The sequence below is a fragment of the Westerdykella ornata genome (assembly GCF_010094085.1).
Source record: "Westerdykella ornata strain CBS 379.55 unplaced genomic scaffold EI97scaffold_7, whole genome shotgun sequence".
NCBI classification, from domain to species: domain Eukaryota; kingdom Fungi; phylum Ascomycota; class Dothideomycetes; order Pleosporales; family Sporormiaceae; genus Westerdykella; species Westerdykella ornata.
This window is the reverse complement of record NW_022986857.1, coordinates 443,278-468,044: the sequence shown is the minus strand read 5'-3', so window position 1 is coordinate 468,044 and position 24,767 is coordinate 443,278. Positions and strand designations below refer to the sequence as shown.

At 53.0% G+C, this 24,767-nt stretch overlaps 12 protein-coding genes across 12 annotated transcripts; 8 read left to right on the top strand and 4 right to left on the bottom strand.

The window, feature by feature from the left end:
- Window positions 1–97: 97 nt before the first annotated feature.
- On the top strand, window positions 98–3,236 carry EI97DRAFT_292454 (uncharacterized protein). Its single transcript, XM_033794463.1, has 7 exons — window positions 98–657; window positions 808–973; window positions 1,028–1,158; window positions 1,207–1,410; window positions 1,457–1,814; window positions 1,863–2,787; window positions 2,847–3,236. The coding sequence occupies exons 1-7, from the start codon at window positions 332–334 to the stop codon at window positions 2,969–2,971; spliced, it is 2,235 nt and encodes a 744-aa protein (XP_033655000.1). The 5' UTR covers window positions 98–331; the 3' UTR covers window positions 2,972–3,236.
- On the top strand, window positions 3,237–4,416 carry EI97DRAFT_292436 (uncharacterized protein). The gene has a single exon (XM_033794461.1). The coding sequence runs from the start codon at window positions 3,501–3,503 to the stop codon at window positions 4,212–4,214; it is 714 nt and encodes a 237-aa protein (XP_033654999.1). The 5' UTR covers window positions 3,237–3,500; the 3' UTR covers window positions 4,215–4,416.
- Window positions 4,417–4,806: 390 nt separating this feature from the next.
- Window positions 4,807–5,555, top strand: EI97DRAFT_457473 (uncharacterized protein; the record flags this gene model as incomplete). The annotated part of the gene is made up of 2 exons (XM_033800823.1): window positions 4,807–4,996; window positions 5,056–5,555. 2 exons carry the CDS (start codon window positions 4,807–4,809, stop codon window positions 5,553–5,555), a joined length of 690 nt encoding a protein of 229 aa, XP_033654998.1.
- A 673-nt stretch (window positions 5,556–6,228) lies between these two features.
- Window positions 6,229–6,777, top strand: EI97DRAFT_457472 (uncharacterized protein; the record flags this gene model as incomplete). Its single annotated transcript, XM_033800822.1, has 1 exon — window positions 6,229–6,777. The coding sequence occupies one exon, from the start codon at window positions 6,229–6,231 to the stop codon at window positions 6,775–6,777; it is 549 nt and encodes a 182-aa protein (XP_033654997.1).
- A 1,009-nt stretch (window positions 6,778–7,786) lies between these two features.
- Window positions 7,787–9,121, top strand: EI97DRAFT_374776 (uncharacterized protein; the record flags this gene model as incomplete). Its single annotated transcript, XM_033795469.1, has 1 exon — window positions 7,787–9,121. One exon carries the CDS (start codon window positions 7,787–7,789, stop codon window positions 9,119–9,121), a length of 1,335 nt encoding a protein of 444 aa, XP_033654996.1.
- A 791-nt stretch (window positions 9,122–9,912) lies between these two features.
- Window positions 9,913–12,343, top strand: EI97DRAFT_292377 (cellulose binding iron reductase-like protein). Its single transcript, XM_033794459.1, has 4 exons — window positions 9,913–10,139; window positions 10,188–10,461; window positions 10,510–11,529; window positions 11,585–12,343. The coding sequence occupies exons 1-4, from the start codon at window positions 10,091–10,093 to the stop codon at window positions 12,213–12,215; spliced, it is 1,974 nt and encodes a 657-aa protein (XP_033654995.1). The 5' UTR covers window positions 9,913–10,090; the 3' UTR covers window positions 12,216–12,343.
- Window positions 12,344–12,582: 239 nt separating this feature from the next.
- Window positions 12,583–13,302, bottom strand: EI97DRAFT_292418 (uncharacterized protein). Its single transcript, XM_033794460.1, has 4 exons — window positions 13,251–13,302; window positions 13,098–13,202; window positions 12,889–13,034; window positions 12,583–12,832 (listed from the first exon to the last, which is right to left on the bottom strand). The coding sequence occupies exons 2-4, from the start codon at window positions 13,168–13,170 to the stop codon at window positions 12,692–12,694; spliced, it is 360 nt and encodes a 119-aa protein (XP_033654994.1). The 5' UTR covers window positions 13,171–13,202; window positions 13,251–13,302; the 3' UTR covers window positions 12,583–12,691.
- Window positions 13,303–14,020: 718 nt separating this feature from the next.
- EI97DRAFT_457468 (amino-acid transporter arg-13) lies at window positions 14,021–15,185 on the top strand (the record flags this gene model as incomplete). The annotated part of the gene is made up of 2 exons (XM_033800821.1): window positions 14,021–14,401; window positions 14,481–15,185. The coding sequence occupies 2 exons, from the start codon at window positions 14,021–14,023 to the stop codon at window positions 15,183–15,185; spliced, it is 1,086 nt and encodes a 361-aa protein (XP_033654993.1).
- A 276-nt stretch (window positions 15,186–15,461) lies between these two features.
- On the bottom strand, window positions 15,462–19,178 carry EI97DRAFT_396215 (uncharacterized protein). Its single transcript, XM_033796333.1, has 3 exons — window positions 18,969–19,178; window positions 17,125–18,892; window positions 15,462–17,080 (listed from the first exon to the last, which is right to left on the bottom strand). Exons 1-3 carry the CDS (start codon window positions 19,121–19,123, stop codon window positions 15,632–15,634), a joined length of 3,372 nt encoding a protein of 1,123 aa, XP_033654992.1. The 5' UTR covers window positions 19,124–19,178; the 3' UTR covers window positions 15,462–15,631.
- A 443-nt stretch (window positions 19,179–19,621) lies between these two features.
- EI97DRAFT_292310 (uncharacterized protein) lies at window positions 19,622–20,349 on the bottom strand. The gene is made up of 2 exons (XM_033794458.1): window positions 20,158–20,349; window positions 19,622–20,102 (listed from the first exon to the last, which is right to left on the bottom strand). The coding sequence occupies exons 1-2, from the start codon at window positions 20,236–20,238 to the stop codon at window positions 19,785–19,787; spliced, it is 399 nt and encodes a 132-aa protein (XP_033654991.1). The 5' UTR covers window positions 20,239–20,349; the 3' UTR covers window positions 19,622–19,784.
- Window positions 20,158–22,182, bottom strand: EI97DRAFT_500410 (DNA glycosylase). Its single transcript, XM_033802662.1, has 2 exons — window positions 21,660–22,182; window positions 20,158–21,607 (listed from the first exon to the last, which is right to left on the bottom strand). The coding sequence occupies exons 1-2, from the start codon at window positions 21,749–21,751 to the stop codon at window positions 20,461–20,463; spliced, it is 1,239 nt and encodes a 412-aa protein (XP_033654990.1). The 5' UTR covers window positions 21,752–22,182; the 3' UTR covers window positions 20,158–20,460.
- EI97DRAFT_432325 (uncharacterized protein) lies at window positions 22,043–24,474 on the top strand. Its single transcript, XM_033798141.1, has 5 exons — window positions 22,043–22,182; window positions 22,251–22,282; window positions 22,330–23,454; window positions 23,511–23,775; window positions 23,832–24,474. Exons 1-5 carry the CDS (start codon window positions 22,158–22,160, stop codon window positions 24,065–24,067), a joined length of 1,683 nt encoding a protein of 560 aa, XP_033654989.1. The 5' UTR covers window positions 22,043–22,157; the 3' UTR covers window positions 24,068–24,474.
- Window positions 24,475–24,767: the final 293 nt, after the last annotated feature.

The following is a 24,767-nucleotide window of genomic DNA, read 5'->3' as shown; positions in this document are numbered from 1 at the left end:
GTTCACGCGCTCCACCAAGCGAAGCACTTGAGGTCGTGTACGGAGTACTGCAGCTGCTCATCATCAATCAATCACCAACTCCCTCACTCTTCCCCTCCTCCTCCCCGCCCCCTCCCCATACGAACAGAGATATCCCTTCGCCGCATACCCCGCACGACCACAGCTTTGCCAATACTGGATTCTCGTGGAGGGAATGAGACCTACTTCCATCTGCAGGTCGGGCTTTGTTGCGCTTGCAGTTTGATTCGGCGCGTGAAAGCACCTGGGCAATCTCACCAAGCATAGCTTTTCCAAACGCCTAATCCTATCCTTTGCACTATCTCGTCACATCATGGGCTCTTCATCGCAGAGTCTCGCGCAGCTTGAGGCTGCTCGCGGTCTTGCTCTCGGGGACGGTAGATACTATCCCACCATCATTCCTGGCGTGCTCCCCATCATTGGCGTCAATGCAAATGCAACATTGGAGGTACAGCGCTGGGGCGCCGACTTTCTGGCAGAGACCTTTGCCTCACCTACGTGGGCGCCAGATGTCAAGGCCTCATCTGCCTTGACTGTGCTTCCAACCCTCCATGAGTTCGTCGAAGCCACCGATGCCAGCATCGTCAAAAGCGCAATACAAGCAGCGGCATGCATATACCCTCTAGTCTACAGACATATGTACGTATTCCCTCCTCTAGATATCATGCTTGGTATTACATGGCTTTTGGCATGGCTCTGCCCAATCGACTCCCATTGCTTCTGTTTCCCAATAGCTCCCTTGCTACGCGACATTCCGGAACTCATGCTCATGGTCGAATGTGTATATAGTATCTCCGACCCCAACGATAAGCAAAGCTGGCAAATCATGTCGACGATCAAATCGAGTATACTGCGGCGGATGGACTCTGCGATCCCAGGCGTGCGAATATGCTGTGTCAAGTTTGTCCAGCAAGTGGTGCTTGTCCAGACCCCGGGACAGACAGCGGATCCGAGGGTGAATAGTCCCCTGTACCCCTTGGTCACTCACACAATCTCACTCTGTTCACAGCGTCAAGATCCGAACGACATTTCCCTCTCACACGTACCCCGCGATCACCCTTTAATACCGTATGCGAACCTCGAGGCAGAAGCTTCCGGGCTTCTAGACCGGCTCTTGGACACTCTACATAGCGATTACAGGTTAGATAGGCCAGATTCATCTGTTGGAATACCCCTGACGGTGACCAGCGATGCTTTGCTTGTCACAGCCACCCTAAACACATTGGGTGCGCTTATACAACGCCGACCAGTCATTGCCAACAAGATCCTAAACAGCGTGCTCAACTTCAATCCCTTGAAGCTTGCAAACTCGCCCATGACCCCGAAGAACAAGGTCCTGATCAGGTCGTTGGAGAGGACCACGCGGGCATTGCTTGTCAACGTGCTCAAGAGGTAAGGTCCGTAAACTTATGGTCTGTCCCCAGACTAACCCGTTCAGAAACCCGGAAAGTAGTGTCAACGTGCGTATTCAGCAATACCTGGAGCGCATGCACCGGATGCGTGTGGATGCTTTCGATGAGGCCAGCCGAAAGAGACCGGCGCCGGTCGAACCAACAGATGGACTTGATACCGCAAAGAGGCAGCGACTGGGCGCTACTCTCCCTCCTACGAAGGAGCCTACCTACCCTCCACTTCCACCAGGCCCTGTGAGCTATCGTCAACTATACACCCTGGACCCGACTGCCAGCACAGCAAATTTCGATGTACAGATCTTCCAGGACCGAGACCAACTCGTCAGAATATTGGTGTCTGTTCTTCATTCAATTGACGAAACCAAACTCAACAATGCCGTCAATGTAAGCTGGATGCTGCATGTAAGAGGTCTGTGCTGACTGTCCACATAGGCGGTACGGGCCCGTTATAATACATACTTACAAGATGCGTCTCGGCATGCGGCGCCGCCAAACATCACGGCTGCGGTGGACGAGGAAGAGGAGTATGAGCCGGATTTTGAGCCAGAAGATGCGGAGCAAGTCATCAACCGGCTCGATAGTGTAGGACCCGACGAGATTGCCCGAAGGGCTCTCCCGGAAGCAACCATTGCACCTTATAAGCTACCAGACGCACCCCCATTAACGGAGCAAGAAGTCCAAAGATACGGAGAGGAAACCATACGGCGAGCCTTCAGTATGTTATCCGCAATGGAAGAGCCGCCCGCGAAGACGAAAGTGCCAAAAGGTGGATTCAATCGCCTCGCTGCGAGCAATTTTGACCGAGATTCTTGGATCACGATCATGTCTCGCCTGGCGACACGCGCCCCCAGCGGTCTCGATGATCCGGAGGAAGGTATAAAAGCGGAATATGGTCGCATCGCGAAGAGGGGATCTTTCGCCCTCGCCGAGGCAATCCGAGATGGACTCTACAATTACATCATGTATGACTGGAAAAGGCGCCTTGACTTGGCTATCAGTTGGTTGAACGAGGAATGGTATAACGACCGTCTACACGCTGAAGCCGCCGAGAAGAACTTCAGGTCTGTGTCAAACGGCAAAGGCTCATCGCGACCGGACATTCGGGGGAACTACAAGAAGTGCGCCTTGAGATTGCTGGACGGTCTTGTCGCTTATATCGAAGGCACAGACAAAGTTCTTGTACGCTTCATGTCGGAGATTCCCGAGATTGACCGTGAGATCCTGCAACGGATGAAGAGAATGGCCGAAGACCCTGAGCGCATAGAGCTTGCCATTCTCGTGTTGCAGTATCTCTACATGTTCAGGCCACCCGTGCGGTCGATATGTGTCGATGTTCTGGAGGATATGTGGCGGACTAGTAAGTGCACACTACTCGCTTTCATCCGTGATAATACATTTTGACTAACCTCGTCCCAGATGATAGAGCAAAACCGTCTGCGAGGAAGTTCCTCATTAAATGGCGTCCTGAGGTTTTACAAAGTGAAAACGAGGTCAAGATGGAGTCCACAAACGGCACCCTGGAAGTCAAGCCTGTCTCATAGGCTGGAACTTGGGGATGGTGTTCTGGGTAGCGGTAAAGTCTTTTCGGATCTGAATTCAGCGCCGCTCTGTGTAGGTACATGTATCACTACGGTTCTGGGGCTGCTGAAACAGCGGAGCAAATTCTATGCTTCTATTCACTTCTCGATCTACGGGTCGAAAGAATTTCAGGTCTTCCGTTTCTGATTTGCAGGGCTGTTTTCAGCGTGTTTGCTCAGGTGCCCTATTCACTAAATCGGCAGTGGCGATAACACCTTTCACAGCGAGAGTCGGAGGCGGTCTCAGGCCCCACCGCCGGAGCAGGCTCCTAGGATCGGTGAAAGCTCGCAGCGCACACCGCCATCCTGTCGCGTAAGGCTGTTGCACCGGGAATGGGAAGTGTAAGAATGGTTTTGCGCTGGGACCCCATATATAAGGTCTACGCTACGTTTATCCTTGACATAACCTCTTGACAACTTCTATTCCGAAGAGGCAACGACAACGTCACTCAACCACTCACTCAACAACTCGACAAACTAGAATCTTCGTACAATGTCCCACAATGACACCACCCAACATTCGCGCCAGCCCGACCCAGAGCCCATCCAAGACGGCCATAGCGGTGAGCCGGTTCCCAGGTATACGGAGCTGGCTCCTCGCGATGGTACTGATCCGGACGACTGGGATTCGGACTCCACCTCTACTGACAGCATTCATGTCACGGTCAACAACGACTTGCGCATTGAAGGACACGGCGATGTCGTCCATCTACCCGATGTTGCAAGCATCGCGGCCAATGTCCTGCAATCTGTCTACAGAAGTATCCCTCGCAACACCAGGGGTCGACGTCCATGTACCCACATTACGATTAATGCCAATGTCATCATGAAGGGAACCCGCAACATCGCCACGGCAGATGGTCAACTTATCAACGAGATTCGCCGCACGATGCCGCAAGGTAACACTGCCGAGCCTACTGCTGCTGCTCCCACCTCCACACACGTGGTTCCCCGACCGTCGAATGTGCACACGTCCGCTGGAAACGCCCCTCAGGTTCAGGCGGACCAACAGTGTCCTCGAACACCTGCCATCGGACGTTCTCAGCAACCCGCTTCCCAGGATAACCACTCGGCCTCAATGACGAATTCCGCCAACGCTGGCAATGGAGCAGAGGCTATCCGCCGGGCTCGCTCTGTGACCCCGCAACTTCCTACCACTCCTCGCGAGCCCATGAATGATGACATGGACTTATACTGCGATCCGTAGGTGGTACACGGCAAGGCTATGTATGGTGCTGAGAGACATGGGACGTAGGGAGGTATTCTGATGACGGTCACGGCTTTGATTGTGCTTTTGGGCGCTTTTGGAGTCTGTATGAAATAACGGCGCCATTTGGGGCTGGGATGTCAGTGATGGAGATGGAGGTGTCTGTATCGGTGATCAATCCTCACGTATATATTCATTTGCCCATCTACAGTTCTCAGACATTACCGATTCAGCCGCCTGATAGTGTATGGCATATTCTGGTCCGGAATCTTGGCTTTCTGTCTTTTTTAAAATCACATATTTTCCAGAGTTCATTTACTAGATGCTATAAGGTGCTTCTAGCACTAACAAACTTTTACAGGGAATCGGCAGGGCAGATCTCGGGCGGATTGCGACAGCAGCTCCAGGAACTGTGAAAGTGCGCAACGCACACCGCCAGGCATGCCGCCACATTCAGTGGTCCCAGGAACAACCATATAAGACAAACCGTTTGCCTCAATGTCCGGTTCCCAACGCAACCTTCTTCTCACAACGTCGGTGAGAGACAACTGCACGCTCGTCACCATCGTTCGATGCACACAAACTCAGCATGATGTCTACCAACAACACCACGCCCCAACAAGATCCAGACCTCGTGGATGATTGCGACCAAACTGTTCCCCCGTACTCAAGTCTTCAGTCTCCCCCATACAATGGTACTGATCCCGACGACTACGACACCGACTCTTCCCAAGAAAGCCTCCACATCGTTGTCAATCGTGGTACGCACATCCAAGGGGACCGTGAGGTTCTTCATATTCCTCCTAACAATATCAGCGGATTACTGCGCCCTTCTTTGCAGGCTACGTACATGTATGTCAACGCCAACCGCAACGTTCGCGGCCGTCGCCTCGTATCAACCTCACTATCAACGCCAATGTGACCTTGACGGGCAATAACATCCTCGCTACCCGCGATATGGATCTTTACAGGCAAATGACCGGACTCAACAACCCTCCTGCTCGGCGTGTCAGCACAACCGTCCAGCTACCCCCACCGACTCGTGCTCGGGAACCTCTTGAAGTCTCTATTTCCCAAGGTCGTTCTTCGCTGCATTACTGCTCAACATCGGTGACCGATGCTCCCCCGGATGACGTTCAGCAGGCTCCTTCTCAACTTCGTCGCCAGGCTTCAATCATTGGGCATGCTGAGCGTTTTCGCCGCATGAGCCAATCCAGCTCCGCCGTGGAGGGTGCAGAGGCGATCCAGGAGAGCTTGAACACGCACCCACCTGCTTCTAGGACGCCGGAACGCAACGGCCATAAAAAAGACAACGACGATGACTTATACTCGGGTTCTTAGAGCGTTGCAATAGCGCCCTGCAGCGAGCCCAAGCTGCGCGCGGCAGCAGTGCAGTTCAAGCCGAAATATGGTGCTGGTTTTCAGGGGCTTGGTTATTGGAATTTAGGTGCCTTCACATACCCCATGCAGTGTCGCCGTGATACGAAGCGTCAATTCTTGTAATGGAGATGCGAACACACCTGTCATGGTGCAAAACCTTTAACCAATCTTAAAACACCTTCGCCGCCTTCCCTCTTATGAGTGTACTGACAGGTGACCTGTCCTGCTCTAACGGCTGTTGCACCTCACATCCACCTGTCGCTTCTCATTGTGGGTATAGGGGACTTCAGTTAAACAATGCTGTGGAGGACAGCCTGCTGAAACCAATGCATATTACGACCAGAGGGGAGTGTCATTGAGGAAGGAATGCTATCTGGAAATGCGGATGCAGTCATACCAAAGCGGTAGAGCTGGATGACAAGTGTGAAAGCATCAGAAACGCTAGGGAAGTGTCACCGAACTTCCTACGAGAGTGGGGCCGTGGAAGCCGCAAAAGTCGGTCTCTGGATTTGCAAACAGGCAACCTCTCCGCGTTTGCTGTTCCTTAACCTCAAACAACCTTGCCGGAAGACCACTACAACCACAACCATATCTGCCGTTTTCGAACACATTATATATTTTGCAGTACGGAAACATGTCTTCTAACGACGGGGCTACTCAGCCTCCTCATCCTCCCGCCGCGTCCGAATCTCCCAATTCCAACGGTCACGGTGACGGACAGCAGAATTTCCGGAACAACGGCCACGGCGGCATGCACTCCTCGCAATTGAATGCAACCAATTACTTAACCAATAATGCTGCGGATGGCACCACGAACTCATCGGACCCTCCATTCGTCAACGTTGCAGTGAACGCCACGATCCACATCCATGGGAACGACACCGTTTACGTTCCGCCACCGGCTAACCCTACCCTCATCACCGCTGAGATGTTTCGCCTTCTATATCAAGGTGGTCCTGACGGTCAAGGATATCGGGTCGACGGCCGCTATCCGCGCTTCAACGTCAGTGTCGATGCTGGGATCACTGTGAGGGGAATGCGCAACCTCGTCAACCCGGACGCTCCTACTCTGCAGGCATACTTGACGGCTCGGCGCACTGCGGCTTTTGCGGCTCACCAGCGCTCTTCGTCTCTGCCCAATTCGCCGTCGCAGGGCACTCCGCCGTCTCCGGCCCCTGCCTAAGATGCCCGTCCTTCGGAACACGAGTCCAGCCGACGCGACGGCTCTTCTCGACGTCGGGACAACCGGTCTCGCTCTCCGGAGAAGGAGGACAAGACTTCTCAATCTCGCTGCGAGCGCGAGTCTCGCGACTGAATGTTGCCGACAGAAAGGGAATACTCTGTGATAAAGTGGATTTTTGCGACACCATGAGGACTTCAGTTGCTGAATGGCTACGGCGGATACCGACCTGCCAGCGAGCGACATGTGAATTTGATGATTCTGGCGACGAACAAGGACTGTTCCTGCAATGGTACGTGAGCAAACGGTGATATGCTATTTCATAGGGTACTTTGGAACTGTCAGTGTGGAGACAATGAATGCATGGTTAATCGCGCTAGAGATGGTAAAGGTAATCTAGCTCATGTTACCCTAATTCGATAAAGACATCAATTGCATATGAGTCTCTAATCCCATGTGAGCTGGCTCGATCTTCACCACTATTGTAACTCGTGCCATGGGACCATAGGGCAGTGAAGCTAGGGTATACCAACGGAACCAACAGAACCTAGATAAATGACTGCATGTTCATTGCTAATATTTCTCGGCAGTAAAATGGGTACTTGTTAGAGAGATACTTTAGGCAGCATATTATATAACATAAAGCGCAGCTGCAGGAGGTCATGTTGATGAGTAAGCGGAAAGGGGTAGTGGATTTCTATGATAGCTAGGGCTAGACACTGAATTTGCACAGAAACAAATCCTGTCTTATTTGACAGCTTTGTATACTAGTATATTGAAGCTAGCCGCCAGCAAAACGTCTTTGAGGGGGCGAAGTGGATTGCAGAGTGGGTCACGTGATGGAAGCATCACTTACATAATCTGCCTAATCAGGCATAGATTGTTGACAATCGTCAGCTCTGAACTCGCTCAATGCACCGACACTCGGCCTCCATCTTCCCACCATCCTTTGCAACCGGAAACGTGACAGTACATGACTCTCGAGTACGGAACAGGCGAACCGCTAGACAGAATGGCGGTCTCTAGGCAGTGTCCAATACCAGAAATTGACCAAGTATTGTCTGCCTATGTTCGCCCTACACATGAAATTACACGGATACGGAAAGCACTATCGGATCATCTGCTCTCGAATATCAAATCTGAGAAAGCTGCCCTCCATCATGTGGACCTTGCATGTCCGCAGGACGACTGTAGCGTAAACGCTCGGGCTGCCCTGCTCAAAGGGGCTCGATTACGTTATCTGCAAGCAGTTGATGCGCAACGAAAAGCAGAAGCGCGGCATCAAGAACTCAAGGCCTCGCTCGATAGGCTTCGCAAGGAACATATTGAAGATTCGCCCGTAGCCGATGAGGCGGCATTCGATCGCGAGGCCACGGCAAGCTATCTCTCTCTACTACGACAGCGGCGCCGTCTTGCGGAGCTCCAAGTCATTCAGAACTCGCTAGAGAAGTTGGTCAATATTGTGCCTATCCAGGGGAGTAAGGATCTAAAGGCACTTGTCACAGAGATCGTGGGTGAGCAACCAGATATTCCTGCGGAGCGTCTGGACCAGATCACAATCAATCCAGACAATGAAGTTTCCATCTTCAAATTGAAGAAAGAGGTCCTCGAAGCCAAAACCAGTATGGACCAAGCAAAGTCAGCCAAAAGCTCAGCGAAGCCGCAAGATTCTCAGAATTCAAGCTTAGCACAACAGGTCTATGCCCTTAGTTGCGCCAGAGATCAGCTTGTGGAATGGATAGAAGGCGAACTGGGGAAGCTAAATGAAGAGTCGGATTTTCTTGAGGATGCCTCGCCTGTCAAGCGCACGTCTGTTATGCCTGAGCAAGTTGATATTCACGCTGCGAGATCGCGCATCGAGGACACCTATAACGCCTATACCGCATCGCGCTCGCATATCATTGTCACTCACGGGAAGTTGGACGCAAAAGACGCTACCCTCAACGGCATACCTGTCTCGCACTCTGAAGCTGATCGGTCGGGACCTTCGCCAGTTGGAACACCCGACCCCAGCGTTATCGGTCTCACTTTCCCGTATCTTCTTCCTATCGCTCAAGCTGCCAGCAATGAGCGATCTCTACTGCAGCAGACCGTGTATCTGCAAGGCCGACTAACAGCAGCAGATCAGGAGTTGTCGGAATCTCTCATAAGACTGTCAGACGAAAGTCATCTTGTGTCCTCTGGACCATCAGTTCCCGCAGCGTGGGCAAAGGCTGCCAGCGACGCTCTCACGGCCACCAGGGATTTTGTTGAAGAGCAGCTACTGGAAAGTCAGAGTGATATCGAAAAAGTTACCGCTATTTTCCATCTGTCATCGCTCCAGCATAAGGTCCTGGACTCCGTGTAAAGGCGGGCCTTTCTGGAAAGTCAAGGAACCAGTACACTGGCAGGCTTTTGTGCCACGGTATACAGCGTGGCAGCGACCATGCGATCCAATTACATCCGTACGCAACTGCAAAATCGGTATTACACAACCACGATAGAGTTCTCCGCGTCATCTAACCGTTTTCGCACCATCATTGGGTTACCATCGGCGCAATAATACCTTCTGGAAACTTGCCCGGGAAAAGTACCCTGGGGTGGTGGTGCTCGGGTTATTAGATTGAGTATCCTTCGGGCATGTGGCAACCCTTCGCATGATCAAGTGCCGAGACGGAGACCAGGTACCAGTACGCGCCTGTTCACCACTCGATCTTGATGCTATATGTCCCACGTGTATACGCACACATGGATTCTACTCGCACATTCTCCAGGCACAGGTTCAGGGGCTGGATTATCCTGCTGCTTATTCCTCAGACAAACCAGGAATAAGCTCAGCAAGAGAAGACTGGTTTTCACAGATCGAATCCGGGTCCAGGTAAGGCTTATGGTCATATATCTGTATGTGGGGAAGTCAACTGGGAAATCAGAACAGCGATGGTGTACCCTTGTCGTTGGAGAAGGCGCATCCAATCAATAGCAAGGCCCCACAACCACGCCCAGGCTGAAACTTATCCAGACCAGACGACATCCATTTCAGACGTCAACAAATTGGCAAGCTTGGATTTGCCGGTCTAAATTGCAATCTCAAGATTCAAGATTGGCTAGAAGATATTCTGTTGTATACCATTCCCCAGCTTCTTCATCTAACATTTATCAAACGTCCCGTTCCAAATTGAGAGATAGACAGATCAAAGTGTACGCCCACATGGCTCCCTGGGAGGCACAACCCGCCACCCCGGGGTCATCGTGTCTACACATAAAGGGATGGAGCTGGCACAGTGCGTAGAGCAGTCGCATTTGGTTCCTCGTTGTGCATCTGCCCTCACTGCACACCATGCGTTCCCTCCTAGTTGTCGGCAGTGCACTTGCACTTAGCGGTCAGGGTATGACTTCACGATAGCTCTCCTATAACATTGGCTAAGCTCCTACAGCGCTCGCTCAAGAGGGTAAGCCAGTTTCGAAAGTCTCTTGCGACCCAGAAACAAAGATCTGCTTTTCGGGCTACAAGGATCCGGAATCCGATATCTACATTGGTATTGCCCTTCCCAAAAACCCGGTGGACCCGTATGATGCCGTCATCACCATCACGTCGCCCGTGAAGCACTACTGGGTAGGCTTTGCATGGGGCGGACAGATGGTATGGAACCCACTCACGGTTGCATGGAAGAACGACAAGACAACAACTGTGTCTTCACGCTTTGCCTAGTATGTCTTTCAAACATGCAGACTCCAGCATGCATTGACGATTGACAGTGGCATCTCGCTTCCCCAGCCGTATGAGGGCGCTGAGCACTTCTATATGAAGGGGACAAAGGCTAATGCCACCCACTATACAATCACTGCGCTCTGCAAGGGCTGCACGGGATGGCAATCCAATGAGGATGTCAGATACTACCTACCGTTCAATGGCACTACCGAATTTGCCTGGGCCTATGGTGCCAATGGAGTCGAAAACCCGGCCAGCAACACCTCCATGTTCAACGTCCACGAGGCCTATGGCAAATGGATCCATGACCTGAACGCTGCCCGTATTGACAACTTTGATCAGTTAGTCAAGGCTAATTTGTTAAATGTGGCAGCACCGAGCAACACTCCAACGCCCATCCCCACTACCGTTGTGACGAGCATCAAGCCTTCGGCTACTTCGATCGTACAGAGGCCGGCCGCGATCCCCTCATCATGCTCGGGTGCAGGGAACCCGGCATTCCAGAGCCGTTTAGCAAACGGGTGGAAGGCCACCAAAATCGCTGGAGGGCTGACCAACCCGCGAAGCATCCAATTCGATAACGCGGGAAACATGCTCGTCGTCCAGGCTTCCAAGGGCATTTCATATCACAAGGTCGATGCCAGCGGCTGTGTCACCTCGACAAAGATGCTGGTATCGCTCAACAGCTTGAATCATGGTATCGCCCTGAGCGCTGATGGCAAGACGTTGTATGCCAGCTCTATGACGCAGGTGTACTCCTGGCCATATGATGATGCTGCTGGTACCGTGGGAACGCGCTCCACTATCATCACTGGCATGTACAACGGCGGTAGCCATGTGACGCGCACGTTGGCCATGCACCCAACCCAGCCGCTCTTGGTCGTCTCTCACGGCTCGAACTCCAACATCGACCAGCCTACCAACGACCCAAAGACAGGTCGTGCCATCATCAAGGTGTTCGATCTGACTAAGATCCCCAGTGGCGGATACAACTATGTCTCGGGCGGCTGGAACGCAGGCTATGGTCAGCGCAACGATGTCGGCATCACCTTTGACAACAACAACCAGTAAGCGCCTGATATTTCTTTCAATTGTATGTAGTATAGACTGATGTCTCTACAGCCTCTGGGGTGTCGAGAATAGCGGCGACCAATTTGTGCGCAACGTCAACGGCCAATCCAAGGATATCCACAACAACAACCCTGGCGAGAAGATCCACTACATGGGCGACGTCACCAAGCCCAACAACAACTGGTACGGCTATCCGACGTGCTTCACCGTCTGGCAACCGTCCGACTTCACGGACAAGCAGTTCAAGGTTGGCGACTGGTTCGTCCAAGCCCCCAGCAGCAGCTTCAACGACGACACGTGCAAAGAGCGCGCTACGGCTCCCAAGCTTACCCTGTTCCCTCACTCGGCTCCCATCGACTGCAAGTTCGATCCCGACAACACCAACATGTACATCACGTACCACGGATCGTGGAACCGTAGTCCTACCACTGGATTCAAGCTCGTCGCGGTGCAGTTCAAGAAGGGCGACGATGGGAACTACACGCCTGTTGCGCCTCTCACGAGCAACGATGCCGCGCAGGACATCTTCTACAACCCGGATGTCTCCAAGTGTCAGGGCCAAGGGCCCAATTTCAGCTCCGGCTGCTTCAGGCCTGCCGGCCTGGCTTTCGATAAGCAGGGGCGTCTGTTCATGACCAGTGACACCACCCAGGGTGAGCTGTGGATCCTGGGGAAGTCGTAAATAACTGACGGCGGGGTGATGGGATGGACATCACATCACGTTGGGCTTGTATATAGGATAGACGTGAAGTTTGAGGCGGAGAAATGTGAATATCTCCTAGGTATCTGAATACGTAGCAACTTGAATTGCGCTTCTTTTAAGGTTGCAGGACAAGCTTTTGGTCAGGGTATCTTGGTGAACTGCCCATGTCAGGAATGGCTGCGGATGTGCCTGTTCTTGACCAGTGCCCTCTCGGCCAAAGTTTCCCCGCAAGTCCATGGCACGCGAAGTGAAGTCGGGAGTCTGGTGGAGGCCCCTCAATGGCCTGTGTGTCTCTTCCACTTTTTCTGAAACCCCCTCGTACACAGATCGTCGCCTTTCTGTGTGCTGGTGTACGTCGGAGTACTTCGGAACGTTCCCAGGCAGGGCTGCTGTCGGGACGACGGTTGTTGGAGTTCTCCTTTTTCTTCTTTATTTCTTCTATGAAGACAGCGGAATCATGACTTGAGCATCTTGTTGCGCTTCTCCCTCCTCTTCAAGCGCTCCACACGCTTCTTGTGCATCTTCTCCTCCATCAGCTGGTATCGTTCATGCTCGGCCTTCGCAGCACGCTTCGTCCGGATAGCCTCGATGCGTCGCTACAAGTCAGTCAGCACTAGCGGTCACTGGATTCGCCAGATATGGCGCCTCGCACCTGTCTCTCCGCCTCCTTCTCATCCTTCATCTCCTTCTCCTTTGCCTTCACGGCGGCAAGCGCCTTCCTCTCCTCGGCGCGGCGGGCATAGGGTGTCAGTCCTGCTGTAGGCCTGAAAGCAGTTTTGGGCTGGTGCCATTGCTTGCCTGGTTGTAGCGCGTCAGTGTTGCGACTCTTTACAGCTGCTGTATTTGCGGTTCCGAACGTACCGTTTTTGCGCATGCCCTGAACGGCGACAGGTCCAGCGGCCGGCGCTGTCTTCGTCTCCGCGGTTGCAGACATGTTTGCGTGCGAAAGGCGGATCTAGTGAAAGTCTAGTCGCAGTGAATGTGTCACAGGTTCTATTGAGCGGAAATACTGACAATTCCCACGCCTTGACGAAGATATTGGCCGAGAAATTGCCGGGTCGGTTCTGGCCTCGCGACGCCGCATTCCGCGCCTTCCTTGCACGGGCCACTCAAAGCGATCAACAAAAGAGATCAGATCTCATCAGATAAGATTAGACAAGAGGAAACCTGAAAGAACGACGTAAGTGCGAGGCGGGGACCTGGCGGATGATTTTCCCCTCAACCTCGTATCCCACGGTCCCCGATACATATACCTCAGCACCGCGCCTTTCCGCTCTCTGTAGCGATCGTCGCCGACACCCTCTCCGGCACGGAGGTAACAGGTCCAGGCTAAAGTGCCAAATCGCCTCAGAAAGAGAGTGAGAGGAGAGGCAGGATCCTCTCGCTCCGACATCGTCGTCGTCGCTCCTCCCCAAACAGGATTTTCGACCTGTGCAACGTTGCGACGACTGCACGTTGTACACGCCCGTCCGCCCGCATAGAATAAAAATCTTCAATAATTGAACCGTCCCGAGGCCGCTCCACATGTACAACGCATAACTGGGTTAGAGAGCTTTTTTGGCTCCGCGCTCCCTCTTCACCGCTCTGCTCTGCGCAGGACTCCGGTTCCTCTTCCACCTTTCCTCTAATATAATACGCACGACGGGCAGCCATGTTTGTTGCTGCTGCTCTATGACGACGCCTCGTATCCGTTCCTTCGCTACAGCTCGATCCGCATTTCTCCAGGTACATATAAGAAGGACGTCGCCGAGCACCACGACCACCCTGCCCTCCCATACAACGCAATGGACCTCAATCCCAGTCCCGCAGTAACGGTGAACGGGAGCGGAGCTCCCTTCTCAGAAAACCTCATATTGGACTCCTCCGGCATTAACAGGACTACCCCCACCATCAACCCCACCACAGCGCACAACCAAGGCGCCGAAGCCCTTAAAGACGTCGTCTGTGGCTCTGCAGCAGGCATTGTAGGAAAATATATCGAGTACCCGTTCGACACGGTCAAAGTGCGCCTGCAGTCGCAGCCAGATCACCTCCCGTTACGGTACACAGGACCGCTGGATTGCTTCAAGCAGGCGCTGAGGCAGGATGGGTTCTTGGGCATCTATAGGGGAATCAGTGCACCGTTGGTGGGTGCAGCGGTGGAGAATGCGTGTTTATTCTTCAGCGTGAGTTTTCACAAAACCCTCCTTACTCTCCTACGTCGCACTCGTCCGGAAACCCAAGACTAACAAACCTTGAATCCAGTACCGCATCGCTCAGGACGGAATCCGCGCCTCCGGCCTCATCCCTTCCCCCTCCACTACATCCAACGACCTCCCCTACTCCGCTCTCCTCCTCTGCGGCGCCTTCTCTGGAGCGGTAACATCCCTCTTCCTCACGCCCATCGAGCTCGTAAAATGCAAAATGCAAGTCCCGCTCGAGGGACCCTCGTCTTCCGCTTCCGCCTCTACCCTCCGCAAACCCACCATCCCCGCCATCATCGCCTCAATCTACAGGCACCACGGCCTTATGGGGTATTGGCACGGCCAACTCGGCACCCTGATCCGCGAGACGGGCGGCGGCGTCGCCTGGTTCGGCGGCTTCGAAGGAATGAAATTGCTCTTCCGGCGCTCTTCTTCCACTACCGGCGAGACTAAGACTGACGATGACCTCCCCGTCTACCAGCGCATGCTCGCCGGTGCCGCGGCCGGCGTCGCCTACAACTTCCTCTTCTACCCCGCCGACACGGTAAAGTCGCGCATGCAGACGGAGGAAGTGAAGGCATTGACTGGAGAAGCGAGGTCCACCTTTAGTACCGTTGGACGCGCGATATGGAGACAACACGGACTCAGGGGTCTGTATAGGGGCTGCGGGATCACCTGTGCGAGGAGTGTGCCGAGCTCGGCGTTCATCTTTACCGTGTATGAGGAGTTGAAGGGGCGCTGGCCCGAGGGGAGGAAGGAAGAATAGATCGAGACGGACGGGGTAAGTGAGTATATTATACCAAATATGTGGGTACGATGGGATGAACATTCTATATAATGTTCCCGCTCGTTACGTTATTGTTAGCATGTTGTGTTCGACAAGCATTTATCGGCGTTGAGACGTGTGGGTACATAGATCTTTTTTCCATAAATATAGGTATTAGGGGAGTGGGCTTGGAGTATATATCCCATAGACGTATTTACTTTTCTTCTCTTATTGAAACGCAATGTCACTTCAGCATGAGACGATGGCAAGATCGTTCCGTTTACAATTCCGGTTGGGATTGGTATTCACTCCGTGATAATCCTATGCTCACGTATATCCTCATGAGTCCTCCGACGATACAAGAAACGCTACGAATGCACTTCCCCCGCCGCGCGCAAGTGCGCTCACCTCCAATTACTGACCCGTCTCCACCAGATACTCCCTGTTCACTCCAACTCCAACTTCATCGTCAGTACCTCGAACGCCCGAACCTCAATCTCCACTCCCTTTCCGCCGTCCACAGCCTCCCTCATATTGACGGTCAAATCTTCCAACTCATCCTCCAACACATTCACCCTACTCACTCTCTTCACATGCAACTTACCCCACGACAATACTCCCCTGGACTTCCCTCCCAGCGCATCGTACAAGCGCACAATGACGGACCTCCCACGCTTGAGCGGGAACTCCCCACGGGAGACGTCCTCATCGTCTTCGGCGCGCTTGACCGTATCCAGTATAAGGTTTGGGGCGTGCAGAATGCGGAACGAGGAGAGCAGGTCGTGCGTCGAGAGCTGCGAATTCACGCTTGTAATAAGAGACGCAGGGGTCGCTGAGACACCCGTCGCATCTGCCACACCAACCAGCTTAATGGGATTGTTGAACTCAAAGGCCTTGTACACCGTCTTCTCGTCCAGCGAGCCCTTGTGCGGAAATATCGCATACCGCATACTGTGGGTTCCCATATCCGCATGTGCGTCCGGGGCCTTGGGAGCTCTCAACAACGAAAGTCTCATCGTGTTCCCTGCCACCGCGAATCCGTACTTTGAGTCATTCAGGATACTCACGCCGTACGTTGCTTCGGACAGGTCGGCCCACTTGTGGCAGCACACTTCGAACTTGGCCATGTCCCAAGAAGTGTTGTAGTGTGTGGGTCTACGCACGACGCCGAATTGCGTCTCGTAGCTGGCTTCGGTGTTGACAATGTCAACGGGGAACTCAACCTTCAGGAACTTCATCGTTTCCTGCCATTCCACCTCGGTGGTGATCTCGATGGCGGATGGCCTGTCGGCGACGACGGCGGGGAGACTGATAGTGGTAGTGGCGTGGGATACGTCGGAGATCTTGGTTTCAATGGTGACGGACACGCGGTACGGTGTATCTTCTGTTATGCTGACTTTCTGTGGAAGGAGCTCAGTGCGCGAGCGTAGATGGTAGACCTCGACGTCCCAGGCTTGCCAGTAGAGGGGTTTGTCGTCGAAGAGGACGAGCTGAGCGGCCTTCGCACCCTGGGGGATGAGTTCGCGCCGGTGGTCGATATCATAGAGGGATGTGATGGCGCCATTGACGATCTGAACGACGTATTGAATATTGCGCATCTCATAGCCACCATTCTCAAGCTCCGTAATGCGGGCCGTTAGTGTTGAGTATGGCGATGTGAGCGGCCTGAGGTCCATGATGCCGCTGCTGTTGCAGTGCGCCAGCCCGTAGACGGCAGGACGCAAACCTGGTGCCGAATCGGCGACTGAGGGAAGTTTGACGAGCTCGGTTCGTGGCCAGGGAAGTGTGTTCAGCGCAACAATCTTTTGCCCAGCCTTTGGGCACTTATCAAAGCCCAGCTCAGCGAGCGCTTCTGACAGGAGCGCCTCTCCTGTGTTGAAAACCTGGGCATATATCTACCGCTGTTAGAAAAGTTCAATGTGCTGGAGGATTGGCTCACCTGGTCCGAATCATCATAGCACATCTCAATGGAGCTGCCAGGTAGGCAGTCGTGGAATTGGCAAAGCAAGACGTTCTCCCACATATCGTCGATGTCCTTCTTTGGATACTTGTATGAGCTTCTCTTCCCAAAGTTATTCTTGATGGTGGCTAGGGTAGCCAGATACTCAATATCCCGCAGCATAATCTCGGCCTTCCTGTTGTTGCGCTTGTTGTTTGCTTGCGTAGTATACGTTCCGCGATGCAATTCGAAGTATAGTTCGCCATACCAAGTCACAAGTTCGAGGCCGTCTTCTACTCTTTTCTCCAGACGATCAAAGAAATCGTCTGCCGAGTCGCCAAGTTTGATGCGGGGCAGAAGTCCAACTTGATCACTTATACCGCGACACCTCCTGAGTTTTTCTATGTGCTGATAGGTCGGTCCGCCACCACCGTCACCTTTTCCGAAGACTAACAGCGAGGTAGCGTCCTGGTCTAGAGACTTGTGCTGGGATATACACCTTTTAACATCTCCGAAATTCGCCTCTGCGGTATATGTCTCCGCTGGAGGCATGTGGCATACTACCTGGCTGTTGTCTAATGCCACCCAGTTGAATGTCGTATGTGGAAAGTTATTAATGTTGTTCCAACTCAGCTTCTGCGTTAGGAATCTTGTCATTCCCGCCAGCCGGCAGACTTGCGGTAGCTGTGTTGAGTAGCCGAACGTGTCTGGAAGCCAGAATGTTTTGCATCTCTGACCAAACCTACTTTCGAAGTAGCGTTGGCCATAAACGAATTGTCGAACCAGTGACTCTCCACTAGGAAGGTTTGTATCGTGCTCAACCCAGCTGCCGCCGATTGGCTGGAACGTGCCCTCCTTGACCTTCCTCTTGACTCGGTCAAATAGGCTCGGGTAGTTTTGCTCAAGCCACTTATACTGTTGTGCCTGGGAGCAGCAGAACCGCAACTCTGGATAACGATCAATGAGGTCGATTTGGTTGGACCAGGACCGTGCAACCTTCCGCTTCGTCTCCGCAAATGGCCAGAGCCAGCACGTATCAATGTGACAGTAGCCGATTCCCGTTACAACGGCCTCCTTCCCACCGTCGTAGATCTTATGTGAGTCGACATTGTTCCCAAGGTACTCTCTTGCGATCTTTCGACATTCACGGATGGCCTCATTGCTTCCATTGCCCGCAATGAAAGCGTCCATGATGCGATTTGCAACCTGCTGTGCCTGGTGCGCCTGTGCCGATTCCTGAGGGAACTCGCGAGCGGCATCTCCAATCTCCCAGAAGTCGAAGTATAGAGCTCTCGCCTCTGGATTGACGGCCCTTATCTCAGCAGTGTGCAGTTGGTAATACCGGTTAGGGCTTGGCGGCTGGATACTATCTCCTCCGGGGGCATTACCAAACATGCCATTACATGCCATCTCCACATAAAACGTGTGCTCCCTGCCATCTTTGTATTCCTTTGGTAAGATCCACTCGGTCCTTTCTCCGCCTCCTGTCAGCCCATGCACGACGTCCCCATCCTCAGTCCATATTAGCCCCTCATTATTGGCATCCCAGACGAACTCGAGGTGGTCGTATTTCAACAATCTTTCAGGCACACGAAGCTGGACCTTGAACCAGTGTGTCGACCAACTGGGTCCGAAAGACTCTCCAACTTTTGCGGGTTTGAAAGAATTCGAGATGGCCTCTTTGAAGGTGGGACGGGATAAATCTGGAGGGGAGTAGACGGATAGCTTTACATGGTCCTCACCAGAGGCACGGTCGGGATTGATCTTGCTGTACCATATCAGCCTGGTGAAAATTCAGGTAATAGTTTATGGCACTCTTCATGACTAAGGAAGGAAAGACATACGGCAGAAGTCCCTGTGCATAGTATTGCCCGTTGTCTGTAAACTGTCGCAGGCGTGACTGGTAGATGCTTTGGATTTGTTTGCCTACAGGCCGCTCAGCCAGGAGCGGGTACTCTTCTTTTGAAAGAGGCATCCTGCGGTGAGTTTCTCCGCCCATAACTGCTGTCAATGAAGTTTTAGAGGACGGGAGCGAGTTAAAGTATGGAGAGTGGTGTACCTTGCATGACGGAATGCCGGCAACCCCAAGCTTCCCCGCGTACTCCACACTTGGCGCTGATTGGTTCAAGCTCCCGATCCACTACAAAGCTTAGCTCCACCGGACCTAGGTCAGATGAGGGGACACGCCTGACGCCAATTGCAATGACAAGATCTATGAGGTGCAACACAGAAACCGTCATGCCTTCTGATTCTGCTAACTTGGCGCCATTTACCTGTACTCTGATGATCTCTCCGCTGCAATGGGCGACGCAAACAGAGGCTTCACAGTGCGCAGTTGACGTGGAGTAGCAATATTGCTAGGTATCAGTTGCAATTGATAGCTGACAGTGTCCCCGAGCAGGTGATGAGACCATGGAAGGCAGAATGTCTTGATAAGTGGTTGACACGAACATCACCGGGTCGACTATCTTCACTTCACTTATCCATTGAGCAATGAGGACGAGATAATTCATTGATTGCCAACGGATGTTCTACATCAACCTGTAGAGTCCATGCAATGACCACCCTGGACAGTCTCAGATGGAAATCCCATGAGGCGTCTCCTACGACGGTTTTCGAAATCCCGTTATGTGGGACAGTCGACATGTGTCATGGCTGGTTCAGGAGTTTTTGCAGAAGACGTCGTACTCAGGTTGGGTGTGATTCGTATCGCAGCGCCCGTCGTAGTAGCCATAGCTGCAGCAATCACCAGGCGAGCACTTGATAACTTCAGAGCCATAGAGGATGTCGTTGACTGGATCGACGCCCCAGCAGTAACCGCAGTAGACGCGACCCTCAGGTGGCTGTGTGCCGTGGGTGCATGAGCACTTGCGTTTGCAGGGAGTATTCGGAGGCGGAAGAACGGTCCTTGGGTCCTCGCTGACATGCACCTTGATAGCCGTCTCGGGAGCTGTAGTAACTTGAGGGGCTAGGTCGAGCTATTGGACATGCAGTTAGCAGGTTATCCTTGCCAGCAAGTAAAGTTGATTTTACATTGACCGGCCCGTGGGGAAGTGAAGCAGTTTTGCCAACTCCAAGCAGGAGCGGCTGCAGCAAGAGGTAAAGGAATCGCATGATGACACCTCAGGCAGAGATACTTCGTTGTTGGGTTGAGAAGGAGTCGTGTGGAGGTTCAATGTGTACGAAGTGTTGGCTCTCACTGGCTGTTTGAAGGGTGGGTAGAGGCCAAACGGTGCGAATCCGTGCGCAAGTCCGAAGCGTGGAGAAGGCGGAGTGGATGCAGGTGGTATTAAGCTCTCACCGCAGGGTTGATTCACCTCTGGTAACCCTGTGTTCCTAAGTTCTTCGACGCTTACTCCGCCGCATCACCGTTTTCTCCTCAACTCCTAAGAGTAGATGCTCGCTCTCACTGACCGAGCGCTTGACCTTCTTTCTCGTGGATTTGGTGGCGCTGCTTGTCAATTCAGTACTTACAGCGTCCTCCTCTAGCTTTATCGAAAGCTGCTCGTCCTTGATCTCGGTCTTTGCCACGAGCCTTTCGGAAAACGCCTTCAGATCCGCAGTGAAGAGCACAGAATGTGCCCAGCCCGCTTCTTTACCCCACAACTTGCGGAAGTAATTAGCCACAGCTGTATATGTAGTTGCAGTCAGACTACTATGTTTTCCTTTGCCAAACTTGTAGTCCCGCTGCGCGATTTGCCACACATGCGTGTCCACTGGGACTGACTCCGACCACCCGAGCCCCATTAGACATACACAGTCTGCTACCTTGGGACCCACGCCGTGTAGAGCGAGAAGCTCCTCATGTGCCTTCCTGTAGCCCTCTCTACCGCCCTCGTTCCACTCTCCTGCGTTCTTGACTTCGCGACCAAAGGAAGGAAATTCCGGATTACATAATTCATCTAACCAAGCCAATCCGTTCTCTTTGCCAGCAATCATGACCGCAGTCTTGTAGATATATTTGGCGCGGTAGCCAAACCCGAGTTTCATCAGTTGAGCCTCAACACTTGGTTGAGCAAGGGCTTCTGGTGTGGGAAAGTCATGGTAGGGCACGCCGTCGATATGTCCAATGAGTGGACCGTAATGGAGACATAGGTTTGCCACCATGCTGGATATGCGTGAGATGTTGTTGTTGCTGCTGCATATAAACCCGACGAGTGCTTCCCAGGGGTCCTGTCGCAGTATGCGTACTCCAGCGAATCTGGGGGCTCGTTTCCTGAAATTCGGATCCGTTGCAGCCCATTGCTCATACAGCCGACCGAGATTCGGACGCAAATTGAAGTAGTGTTTGATTAGCTGAAGCGTATCATCGTCCTCTGGTGCTACGGACGGCGCGACCGAGGAGGTATTGGAAGGAGGAGGCGAGGGGAGAGTGGAGTTAGGGAAGATGGCTCGATAGTGAAGATATTCAGAGTCCTGGCGGAGGGTCAGGATACGACCATGCAGGGTACATGACCATTCGTCATCGGCGGATTTTCTCCAACTATACGACTATTAGACATGGGACGCACATGGCTTGAGGACGATAAAAATACCGGAAGGATTGGCCGCAACGGAGAGTAGTGTTTATGCAGAGTTCCGTGAGACTAATCGGCAGTCTCTGCCATTCTGGTGCCCGTAATGACATGTGCAATCATTCAGCGGCTCCTTACTTTGAGCCTACATTCACTCGTTGTTCTTGATGTAGATGGTTATATGTGAGGGAGAGTTGGATGAGTCCCTTGCCAAGTCCCAGGCTGCAGGGATGTCTGCCAAGGCGCTAGCGTGCAACTTGCCGCGGACTTTCCGCCTCAACGCGCGACGGGATTGCCATCGAAAAACCAACGGGAACACACGAGGTGCCAACTGTTCAGCGCGACAGACAACGTTGTGCTTCATCTTCTATCTTTCTTGAACGGCCTCATCTTGCACTTTGCGCCCCACTAAAAGCACTCGCTGTCCCGCAGACCCTTCCCGTGGAGACGACAGAGTAACTTTCCGCGAAGGGAGTCATTTGCGAAGACATCGCAACACCTGCGGCCGCTTAGCCCAGGATGAGCGGTGATACTTATTCTAGAGGTAGGTGGAGTCGTCAGTGACAGTTCAGCTGACTTTGTGGCAGCTCAAATTTATACTAACATCAACAGACGGCGGCAGGCAGAGCGGCGCGCGAAACTATGTGAGACCCCATTGCTCCCATCAGAACTACATGAGCTGACCGCACAGTCATCGCGCGATGATGATCGAGACAGGCGACGGCGACGCTCGAGGTCACCCCGCCACGGCTCTCGCCGGGATTACGAAGTCGACACCTATTCCTCAAGCCGGGACTACCGTGAGCGCGAACGCGAGGACACTTACGCCCGCCGTGAGAGGCGCGAGGACCGAGCCTGGGGCGATTCCTACTCGAGGCGCGACCACCCCCGCCGTGACGATGACCGCGGCTATGGACGACGGGAACGGGAGGGCCATGACGATCGCAGCAACCATGGCGACAGGCGTGAACGTGGGGATCGAGACCTTGACCGTGGTGGACGCGGCAGACGCGGTGACCGCGATAGGGACGGCGGGTTTGGTGGAGGATTTGGAGGACGGGACAGGAAGAAGTCCCAATCTCCTCCGTACAAGAAGCGCGAGCCCACGCCCGATCTTACCAACGTTGTCTCAATTCTGCAGCGTCCGCGCCGCATGACGCAGTGGGATATCAAACCTGCTGGGTATGAAAATATCACGGCAGAGCAAGCTAAACTGTCCGGCATGTTCCCCCTTCCGGGTGCTCCACGCGCTGCACCGATGGACCCAAGCAAACTTGCTGCCTTTATGGCTCCAGCGGCAGGATCCGCTTCTGCCTCGGCCCTCAAGCCAGAGAATGCAAAGCAGGCGAAGCGGCTGCTTGTTTACAATCTCCCTGCTAATATCTCAGAGGACCTGATTGTTGGGTTCTTCAATCTCCAGCTCAATGGGCTGAACGTTGTCTCTGGAGACAACCCATGCCTTTCAGCTCACGTTTCCAAGAACCGCGATTACGCTCTGCTTGAGTTCAAAGCTCCAGAAGATGCGACCATGGCTCTCGCTTTGGATGGAATTCAAATGGATGAGGATGCGGGTGATCCGGATAGACCGGGGCTCTCGATCCGTCGTCCGAAGGATTACATTGCCCCTCTCAGCAGCAGTGAGAGTGACCAAACTGAGGATGGGGCGTCCTCAATTGTCAAAGACAGTCCCAACAAGCTCAGTATTAGCAACATCCCTCCTTTCGTCGAGGATGCCCAAATCAGGGAGCTTTTGGAGGCGTTCGGCGAATTGAAATCTTTCGTCGTGGTCAAGGAGATTGGGTCCGAACTGAATCGGGTAGGTTTCATTCAGCTTTTCTCAGACGAAAGGACTACGATTCGCTGACCGATCAGGGTATCGCGTTCTGCGAATACGTCAATCAAGACACGGTCGATGCTGTCATTGAGGGGTTGAATACTATTGCCCTCGGCGACAAGAACTTGAAAGTGCAGCGAGCCTCTGTGGGTGTGTCCCAAGATGCAACCTTGGATGGCGGAGTCAGTGCCATCTCTATGCTGGCCGGCTCTAAATCAAACGGTCCTCCGGAGGCTGGACGGGTTCTCGTACTCATGAACATGGTCACTCATGATGAGCTATTGGACAAAGACTCATATGAAGGTATACTTCCGTCTGTGAGGGATTATGCTGAATAGGATAGCTAACGTCAACGGCAGAGATCAAGGAGGAGGTTGAAGAAGAGTGCTCCAAGTACGGCCGGATTCTGGAGGTGAAGATTCCTCGTCCCAGCGGCGCCCGCGTCAATCCCGGTGTTGGCAAGATCTATATCAAATACGAAACCCCCGAGTCTGCCCAAAAGGCTATCAAGGCTTTGGCGGGTCGAGCTTTCACCGGCCGTACGGTGGTCGTCACTCACTTCTCAGAGGAGCTTTTCGATGTTGATGCTTGGTGATCAGCACCTGAACACGATGCGGTGGATGTCTGGGGCAAGAAAAGGCCACCCCAAGTTTCTGCGATTCCCTTAGCACAATTGCTTTCTACACTGTACTCCCCATTTTCCACCACAGTCAGGACTCATCCGGGAACTCTCGATGCTGAAAGACTTTGGAATTTCCAAGGGCTAGACTTTGGGATCATGATTTGTCGAACCGGCTTGTATGGGGGGAAGTTATTTCTGTTTTCTGTGTCGCGTTATGGAGCTCGTTGCATGTATTTGTGGGGTTTTAAGAATAACCATTTTCATGGAAGGAAAAGCCTGGGATAGTTTCTGTCAATAATGCTTCCGGCTCAGTCGTTTGTACACTGGTTTAAAGACGGAGTAGAAGGGTCCGGCTTGAATACCAGATTGAGATTCCCAAGCGATGCATTGTGCCTTGCAGATCATGGTACCAGGGGCCACTGCCCCGGCGATGAGTCGCGTGAGGATTGCCCGCTAATTCGCCTATCCTATAGATGGCCTGTGGTAGTCAGTGACAGCCGCGCGCCAGCGTTGCTCCAACAGAGATCAATAATAATGAGGAACTTGTCGTGTATCTGCGACGAGTCAAAGCTGTGGGGGTCTGGGGAAAGGAGTTTTTCATGGTGGCGGATACGCCGATGCTCATAACGCATAACTCAAAACGTGCAGGCGTTCGTGCGGCAATAGGTTAAAT

Bases quoted from the DNA above. Each gene is read 5' to 3' on its own strand.
- EI97DRAFT_292454 (XM_033794463.1), top strand. From the start codon at position 332: ATGGGCTCTTCATCGCAGAGTCTCGCGCAGCTTGAGGCTGCTCGCGGT. The intron at 1,159-1,206 runs GTTAGATAGGCC...GACGGTGACCAG, and splicing joins ACTCTACATAGCGATTACAG to CGATGCTTTGCTTGTCACAG. The intron at 1,411-1,456 runs GTAAGGTCCGTA...TAACCCGTTCAG, and splicing joins CTTGTCAACGTGCTCAAGAG to AAACCCGGAAAGTAGTGTCA.
- EI97DRAFT_292436 (XM_033794461.1), top strand. From the start codon at position 3,501: ATGTCCCACAATGACACCACCCAACATTCGCGCCAGCCCGACCCAGAG.
- EI97DRAFT_292377 (XM_033794459.1), top strand. From the start codon at position 10,091: ATGCGTTCCCTCCTAGTTGTCGGCAGTGCACTTGCACTTAGCGGTCAG. The intron at 10,140-10,187 runs GTATGACTTCAC...AAGCTCCTACAG, and splicing joins ACTTGCACTTAGCGGTCAGG to CGCTCGCTCAAGAGGGTAAG. The intron at 10,462-10,509 runs GTATGTCTTTCA...GACGATTGACAG, and splicing joins GTGTCTTCACGCTTTGCCTA to TGGCATCTCGCTTCCCCAGC.
- EI97DRAFT_292418 (XM_033794460.1), bottom strand. From the start codon at position 13,170: ATGTCTGCAACCGCGGAGACGAAGACAGCGCCGGCCGCTGGACCTGTC. The intron at 13,035-13,097 runs GTACGTTCGGAA...CGCTACAACCAG, and splicing joins TCAGGGCATGCGCAAAAACG to GCAAGCAATGGCACCAGCCC. The intron at 12,833-12,888 runs GTGCGAGGCGCC...ACTGACTTGTAG, and splicing joins AGAAGGAGGCGGAGAGACAG to CGACGCATCGAGGCTATCCG.
- EI97DRAFT_396215 (XM_033796333.1), bottom strand. From the start codon at position 19,123: ATGGGCGGAGAAACTCACCGCAGGATGCCTCTTTCAAAAGAAGAGTAC. The intron at 18,893-18,968 runs GTATGTCTTTCC...GATATGGTACAG, and splicing joins TATGCACAGGGACTTCTGCC to CAAGATCAATCCCGACCGTG. The intron at 17,081-17,124 runs GTGAGCCAATCC...TAACAGCGGTAG, and splicing joins GCTATGATGATTCGGACCAG to ATATATGCCCAGGTTTTCAA.
- EI97DRAFT_292310 (XM_033794458.1), bottom strand. From the start codon at position 20,238: ATGCGATTCCTTTACCTCTTGCTGCAGCCGCTCCTGCTTGGAGTTGGC. The intron at 20,103-20,157 runs GTAAAATCAACT...CATGTCCAATAG, and splicing joins TTCCCCACGGGCCGGTCAAT to CTCGACCTAGCCCCTCAAGT.
- EI97DRAFT_500410 (XM_033802662.1), bottom strand. From the start codon at position 21,751: ATGTCATTACGGGCACCAGAATGGCAGAGACTGCCGATTAGTCTCACG. The intron at 21,608-21,659 runs GTATTTTTATCG...ATAGTCGTATAG, and splicing joins CGTTGCGGCCAATCCTTCCG to TTGGAGAAAATCCGCCGATG.
- EI97DRAFT_432325 (XM_033798141.1), top strand. From the start codon at position 22,158: ATGAGCGGTGATACTTATTCTAGAG. The intron at 22,183-22,250 runs GTAGGTGGAGTC...TAACATCAACAG, and splicing joins CGGTGATACTTATTCTAGAG to ACGGCGGCAGGCAGAGCGGC. The intron at 23,776-23,831 runs GTATACTTCCGT...CGTCAACGGCAG, and splicing joins GGACAAAGACTCATATGAAG to AGATCAAGGAGGAGGTTGAA.